The sequence below is a fragment of the Diaphorina citri genome, unplaced genomic scaffold, assembly GCF_000475195.1.
Source record: "Diaphorina citri unplaced genomic scaffold, Diaci psyllid genome assembly version 1.1 scaffold380, whole genome shotgun sequence".
Classification (NCBI taxonomy): domain Eukaryota; kingdom Metazoa; phylum Arthropoda; class Insecta; order Hemiptera; family Psyllidae; genus Diaphorina; species Diaphorina citri.
In genome coordinates this window covers 75,258-82,716 of record NW_007377815.1, presented here as the reverse complement: position 1 = coordinate 82,716, position 7,459 = coordinate 75,258, and the positions used below count along the sequence as shown (strand labels likewise).

The following is a 7,459-nucleotide window of genomic DNA, read 5'->3' as shown; positions in this document are numbered from 1 at the left end:
TACGCTGCGGCTTGAACCTGGGCAGGTATGTACTTAATGGTTTACATTTCACGCTACTCATTCAAAGAAGCTATTCACTATTCAATTTTCTGGACGAGGCTGAATGCACTTGTTACCAGATTTTTCCCCCTATTAGCTGCATAGTTATCAAACTAAAAACATAAACAAAACTCAAAATGTTGGTCGAGAGCGGAACATTTCTCTCCCGCAGTCTCTGCTCGCTGTGTATTTCTTATGGAGATTTTAGCTAACAAAAATTGATCATATCTCAGACCATAAAAGGAATATTCCTACCAAATTTCAGCTTTCTAGGTGTTGTGGTTCAGCAGATAGAGCGATCAGTGTGTGAAATGTGAATGGATCTTGTTTTTATAATATAAGATTTTGGTGTTTAACGTCACTGCCTTAGGAGGTCTTCAGTGACGGAGGTGTTACTCTCCAATTGACGACAAGCCACCCGCCTCCTTACATTACCTAGTCCAGTCTGAGTGCTGCCGGCAAAAAATAGCGGCATGCGATTTGCCCAGCTGGGCTTAACTTTAGTGATCCTGTGGAACTGGTAAATAGATCAGTTGCGCTTACTTGGGTGATGTTTCAAAGTCATAGAGCAGGAAAAATGACCAACGGAATTTTTCTTTTTCGTCTACGACTTCTAGATACCGAAATAAATCGATTTAAAAAATACCGGTAAATCGTGAACTTTGACGTCACGGCATACGCTCCCGTAGGCGATGACGTCATAATTCATGACTCCCTCTTCGTTTGTTTGTGCGCAAGCGTTTCTGCACATTTTGACGTGAAATCTGACGTCAAAACTCTTCGAACTTTTTCATTAGAACGGCAATTAAAAATTGAATTTTCGACCTTTTAAAGTTACTTTTTCGGAGTTTCGGCCTCAGTTTTTGATTTTTCACAACTTTTTACGTAGGAATCGACCTTTTATTAATGATATTTTCCCAATTGCAACTGCTCCATTCAATGAGCTATCACCGCTGAATGAAAAATTGAAAACCCCTGATTCCTTGTTTCCTTTATTCCTCAGGTGTTGTTTATGAACAACTGGCGAGTTCTCCATGGAAGAACATCATATCGAGGTCGGAGACAAATGACGGGCTGTTATGCGTCTATGGGAGATTTGATGAGCAAAGCACGACTATTGAAACTGATCAGGTGAGAGATAAAGAGGGAGTGAGTGAGTGAGTAAGAGAGAGAGAGAGAGAGAGAGAGAGAGGGAGGCAATTTACGCTACCAATACGAATTATTGCACATTGCATATATTCTAATAATTCCAAGGGACTCATACTCTCATACAAACTTCAACTCTAGTCACCTTAGGTAGCTGTCCAACCTACTAAAAACAATGTAGGTATAATGTTCACTTGGGTTCAATAGCACCTTCTCAGCACCGAAAGAGACTGGTTGCTTTATCATATTGTATCATATGTGCAATGTGCATACATGTTTTTTCAAGATTAAGCTTCCTCCCCCCTTTAATTTTATTAAAAGCATCATGATGTAAATAAATAAATCATAGTTAAATGTACAGAATGTATTTTACTTTAATCAACTAATCAGTCTTTTATTTTTAATTTAGATTTAAACTAAAATATTAGATCTGTCAATAGTATTAAGAACAACTGAAAGATAAATGGGAGTACTCACATCTGCTATTCAACTCACAATATAAACATGTTATTCACTCCCACCTAATCACCTTAAGGCCTTGTGTTGGCCTTTGAGACCAAAGTTGTAAGCCCAATGGATCACTCAGACATGGTTCAAGAGCATGTATCTCACAGATGGTCTTCCACATCCACACCATTTGCTCTCAAACATCTCACCACCTCTTCATCCAAAGTACCATCTTTGTTCAGGTACAGATGTTTCCGTCTCTTCTCGTCAAAATAAATCTGATGAAACACCATGCCCTTGTGTCCAAATATATCTGTGTGTTTGAGGAAATGAAGCAGGTGTTCACACCGCTCCATCTCGTAGAGATCACTCAGTCGGTATTTCTGCATAAACTTTTCTTCGATGTCTTCGTAGGGCACACCAAATGGATGTTTGAGGACATATTCAACCAGTTCCCATTGTTTTTCATAGTCGAGGAAGAAGATTCGCTGTCCACTTTTGTTGTAACCTAGGGACAAAGAAGGGGGAAATAAAGCAATAAGAAACTTGTGATTTGTGAAAAAAACTTGTATAGTGGTCCCAACATGATTAATAATTGAAGTAGGTAAGTAATGCAAATTTTAAAGGTAAAAAAAAAAAGTGAAAATCTATTTACCGGGAATTCTATTAGCTCTATCTTTCTTGAAGAACTCGGCCAAATGTTGCATATTCTTTGGGACAACTGCTCTAATTTCACACTCCAAGCTTGGTTCTCCGCAAAACTCCACATGGTAAGGCAAGTATCTCAGGAATGTAACCAGATCGTCAAACATTGCTTTCTTATATGGAATGTTCCTATGATCAGCCTCTTCAAGCTTTTTGTACTCTTCGTTCAATACAACTGGTGTGAGAGGCTTGAACTCTTTGTACATCATGCATAGCCGACGGAGTGTGTCTTTCAGAGTGATGAAGTCAGGAGTGTCAAGGATAGATTGCCGTTGTACAAAGAGTCGGACTTCCTCAGGATTGTTTTGATCTACGAGAGCATTGATTTCAAAACTAGGGGCATTGTATGAGGCCATGTTCTGGGACTTGTTTCTGCTTATAGCAAGGGGGATTTTTTTTATTTACTACTTAAAGTTGGAGTTTTCTGTTGGATAAAAACTATCTTCTTTAGGGTACTAAATGAGTATTACCAAGTCAATAATGATTCTTTTTGAGTTATGCATCCAAGTACCTACAAGTACTTGCAATAATTCAGAGTTCACTGGTAAGAGAGAAAATTACCGTAACATGAAAAACTACTTTTTATTTCATTATTGTGACAAAATTAAACAGATCTTTCCACTCACTCAATTCCCAATGCAAAAATTCAGAAAATCTATTAATTTGAATTTCGCGGTTTCTTTTTGTTATGAGTCGAATCGAGCTGATGAAGGGTCTACTCATAAAATACGGTGCTCTCATTGGTCCATTTTTATCAGCTTGATTCCTATTGGTCCTTGAATAAACATAAACAGCTTTAGGAGGGGAATGTTTTCAATGTTTACGCAACAACTTTCCGGCAAAAAGTCAAGTTAGCAGTTAGCATTAGCAAGTTACTCAAGTTCAAGAAGGAAGGGAAGGACCTGGATTTCTGTCTCTCAAGAATTTTTTATTTTCAGTTTTTTCCGGATTCATTCATATTTTCTCGAGCCACAAGGTAAGTACCTACTTAAGTAGACTCGGTATAAAGTGTAGATATACCTAATTCGGTAGGTATATTTATGTGGACCGAAGACCAATGCAGCTATGCAAGTATGCACTACCTCCTGTCTTCCTTCTCTCTTCGATTTCGGGACGATAAGACCATAGCAGTTACAGTTCCCTCTGTCAAACCTCTTTAAAAAAAAAATCAATTTTCTGGACGAGGCTGAATGCACTTGTTACCAGATTTCCAGATTTTCCCCCCTTTGTTTATCCCTGAAAAACAAAATTCGATTTTCGTCATTATGTCTTTATTTTTTAAGGTGTTTACGTCACTGCCTTAGGAGGTCTCTAGTGACAGAGGTGTTACCCTCCATTTGACGACAAGCCACCCGCCTCCTTACATTACCCAGTCCAGTCTGAGTGCTGCCGGCCGGCAAAAAATAGCGGCATGCGATTTGCCCAGCTGGGCTTAACTTTAGTGATCCTGTGGAACTGATAAATAGATCAGTTGCGCTTACTTGGGTGATGCTTCAAAGTCATAGAGCAGGAAAAATGACCAACGGAATTTTTCTTTTTCTTCTACGACTTCTAGATACCGAGATAAATGGATTTAAAAAATACCGGTAATTCCGGTAAATCGTGAACTTTGACGCCACGGCATACGCTCCCGTAGGCGATGACGTCATAATTCATGACTCCCTCTTCGTTTGTTTGTGCGCAAGCGTTTCTGCACATTTTGACGTGAAATCTGACGTCAATGAACTTTTTCATTAGAACGGCAATTAAAAATTGAATTTTCGACCTTTTAAAGTTACTTTTTCGGAGTTTTGACCTCATATTTGGACTTTTTCATTGGCACAGCGGTTAAAAATTGAATTTTCGACCTTTTAAAGTTACTTTTTCGGAGTTTTGACCTCAGATTTGGATTTTTCACAACTTTTTACGTGTGAATCGACCATTTATTAATAATATTTTCCCAATTGAAACTGCTCCATTCAATGAGCTATCACCGCTGAATGAAAACCCCTAATTCCTTGTTTCCTCAGGTGTTATTTATGAACAACTGGCGAGTTCTCCATGGAAGAACATCATATCGAGGTCGGAGACAAATGACGGGCTGTTATGCGTCTATGGGAGATTTGATGAGCAAAGCACGACTATTGAAACTGATCAGGTGAGAGATAAAGAGGGAGTGAGTGAGTGAGTAAGAGAGAGAGAGAGAGAGAGAGAGAGAGGGAGGCAATTTACGCTACCAATACGAATTATTGCACATTGCATATATTCTAATAATTCCAAGGGACTCATACTCTCATACAAACTTCAACTCTAGTCACCTTAGGTAGCTGTCCAACCTACTAAAAACAATGTAGGTATAATGTTCACTTGGGTTCAATAGCACCTTCTCAGCACCGAAAGAGACTGGTTGCTTTAGCATATTGTATCATATGTGCAATCTGCAATGTGCATACATGTTTTTTCAAGATTAAGCTTCCTCCCCCCTTTAATTTTATTAAAAGCATCATGATGTAAACTGTCCAACCTACTAAAAACAATGTAGGTATAATGTTCACTTGGGTTCAATAGCACCTTCTCAGCACCGAAAGAGACTGGTTGCTTTATCATATTGTATCATATGTGCAATGTGCATACATGTTTTTTCAAGATTAAGCTTCCTCCCCCCTTTAATTTTATAAAAAGCATCATGATGTAAATAAATCATAGTTAAATGTACAGAATGTATTTTACTTTAATCAACTAATCAGTCTTTTATTTTTAATTTAGATTTAAACTAAAATATTAGATCTGTCAATATTATTAAGAACAACTGAAAGATAAATGGGAGTACTCACATCTGCTATTCAACTCACAATATAAACATGTTATTCACTCCCACCTAATCACCTTAAGGCCTTGTGTTGGCCTTTGAGACCAAAGTTGTAAGCCCAATGGATCACTCAGACATGGTTCAAGAGCATGTATCTCACAGATGGTCTTCCACATCCACACCATTTGCTCTCAAACATCTCACCACCTCTTCATCCAAAGTACCATCTTTGTTCAGGTACAGATGTTTCCATGGTCTTCCACGTCCACACCATTTGCTCTCAAACATCTCACCACCTCTTCATCCAAAGTACCATCTTTGTTCAGGTACAGATGTTTCTGTCTCTTCTCGTCAAAATAAATCTGATGAAACACCATGCCCTTGTGTCCAAATATATCTGTGTGTTTGAGGAAATGAAGCAGGTGTTCACACCGCTCCATCTCGTAGAGATCACTCAGTCGGTATTTCAATAAATCTGATGAAACACCATGCCCTTGTGTCCAAATATATCTGTGTGTTTGAGGAAATGAAGCAGGTGTTCACACCGCTCCATCTCATAGAGATCACTCAGTCGGTATTTTTGCATAAACTTCTCTTCGATGTCTTCGTAGGGCACACCAAATGGATGTTTGAGGACATATTCAACCAGTTCCCATTGTTTTTCATAGTCGAGGAAGAAGATTCGCTGTCCACTTTTGTTGTAACCTAGGGACAAAGAAGGGGGAAATAAATCAACTTGGGATTTGTGAAAAAACTTGTATAGTGGTCCCAACATAATTAATAATTGAAGTAGGTAAGTAATGCAAATTTTAAAGGTAAAAAAAAAAAGTGAAAATCTATTTACCGATTTTTGCATAAACTTCTCTTCGATGTCTTCGTAGGGCACACCAAATGGATGTTTGAGGACATATTCAACCAGTTCCCATTGTTTTTCGTAGTCAAGGAAGAAGATTCGTTGTCCACTTTTGTTGTAACCTAGGGACAAAGAAGGGGGAAATAAAGCAATAAGAAACTTGTGATTTGTGAAAAAAACTTGTATAGTGGTCCCAACATGATTAATAATTGAAGTAGGTAAGTAATGCAAATTTTAAAGGTAAAATAAAATTAAAAAAAAAGTGAAAGAATCTATTTACCAGGAATTCTATTAGCTCTATCTTTCTTGAAGAACTCGGCCAAATGTTGCATATTCTTTGGGACAACTGCTCTAATTTCACACTCCAAGCTTGGTTCTCCGCAAAACTCCACATGGTAAGGCAAGTATCTCAGGAATGTAACCAGATCGTTAAACATTGCTTTCTTATATGGAATGTCACAACTGCTCTAATTTCACACTCCAAGCTTGGTTCTCCGCAAAACTCCACATGGTAAGGCAAGTATCTCAGGAATGTAACCAGATCGTCAAACATTGCTTTCTTATATGGAATGTTCCTATGATCAGCCTCTTCAAGCTTTTTGTACTCTTCGTTCAATACAACTGGTGTGAGAGGCTTGAACTCTTTGTACATCATGCAGAGACGACGGAGTGTGTCTTTCAGAGTGATGAAGTCAGGAGTGTCAAGGATAGATTGCCGTTGTACAAAGAGTCGGACTTCCTCAGGATTGTTTTGATCTACAAGAGCATTGATTTCAAAACTAGGGGCATTGTATGAGGCCATGGTCTGGGACTTGTTTCTGCTTATAGCAAGGGGGATTTTTTTTATTTACTACTTAAAGTTGAAGTTTTCTGTTGAATAAAAACTGTCTTCTTTAGGGTAGGTACTGAATGAGTATTACCAAGTCAATAATGATTCTTTTTGAGTTATGCATCCATGTACCTACAAGTACTTGCAATAATTCAGAGTTCACTGGTAAGAGAGAAAATTACCGTAACATGAAAAACTACTTTTTATTTCATTATTGTGACAATATTAAACAGATCTTTCCATTTTTCCAATCTTTCCATTTCCACTTTCCATTCAGAAAATCTTTTAAATCTATTAATTTGAATTTCGCGGTTTCTTTTTGTTATGAGTCGAATCGAGCTGATGAAGGGTCTAATCATAAAATACGGCGCTCTCATTGGTCCATTTTTATCAGCTTGATTCCTATTGGTCCTTGAATAAACATAAACAGCTATAGGAGGGGAATGTTTTCATGTTTACGCAACAACTTTCCGGCAAAAAGTAAAGTTAGCAAGTTACAAGTTACTCAAGTTCAAGAAGGAAGGGAGGAAAGGACCTGGATCTCTGTCTCAAGAAATTTTCATTTTCAGTTTTTTCCGGATTCATTCATATTTTCTCGAGCCACAAGGTAAGTACCTACTTAAGTAGACATAAATTACCCCTTTATAATTGC

General features: G+C 38.0%; 2 protein-coding genes across 3 annotated transcripts; both read right to left on the bottom strand.

The window, feature by feature from the left end:
• Nucleotides 1–1,534: 1,534 nt before the first annotated feature.
• On the bottom strand, nt 1,535–7,072 carry LOC103508247. The gene is made up of 3 exons (XM_008472779.3): nt 6,468–7,072; nt 2,288–2,380; nt 1,535–2,140 (listed from the first exon to the last, which is right to left on the bottom strand). Exons 1-3 carry the CDS (start codon nt 6,778–6,780, stop codon nt 1,794–1,796), a joined length of 753 nt encoding a protein of 250 aa, XP_008471001.1. The 5' UTR covers nt 6,781–7,072; the 3' UTR covers nt 1,535–1,793.
• On the bottom strand, nt 5,013–6,430 carry LOC113467006. Of its 2 annotated transcripts, none has more exons than XM_026822891.1 (4): nt 6,259–6,430; nt 5,974–6,100; nt 5,460–5,590; nt 5,013–5,370 (listed from the first exon to the last, which is right to left on the bottom strand). In XM_026822891.1, the coding sequence occupies exons 1-4, from the start codon at nt 6,413–6,415 to the stop codon at nt 5,282–5,284; spliced, it is 504 nt and encodes a 167-aa protein (XP_026678692.1). In that variant the 5' UTR covers nt 6,416–6,430; the 3' UTR covers nt 5,013–5,281. The 2 variants fall into 2 exon arrangements, with proteins under 2 accessions (XP_026678692.1, XP_026678693.1); XM_026822892.1 differs by lacking the exon at nt 5,974–6,100 and adding an exon at nt 5,613–5,830 and having other exon boundaries at nt 5,460–5,499.
• Nucleotides 7,073–7,459: the final 387 nt, after the last annotated feature.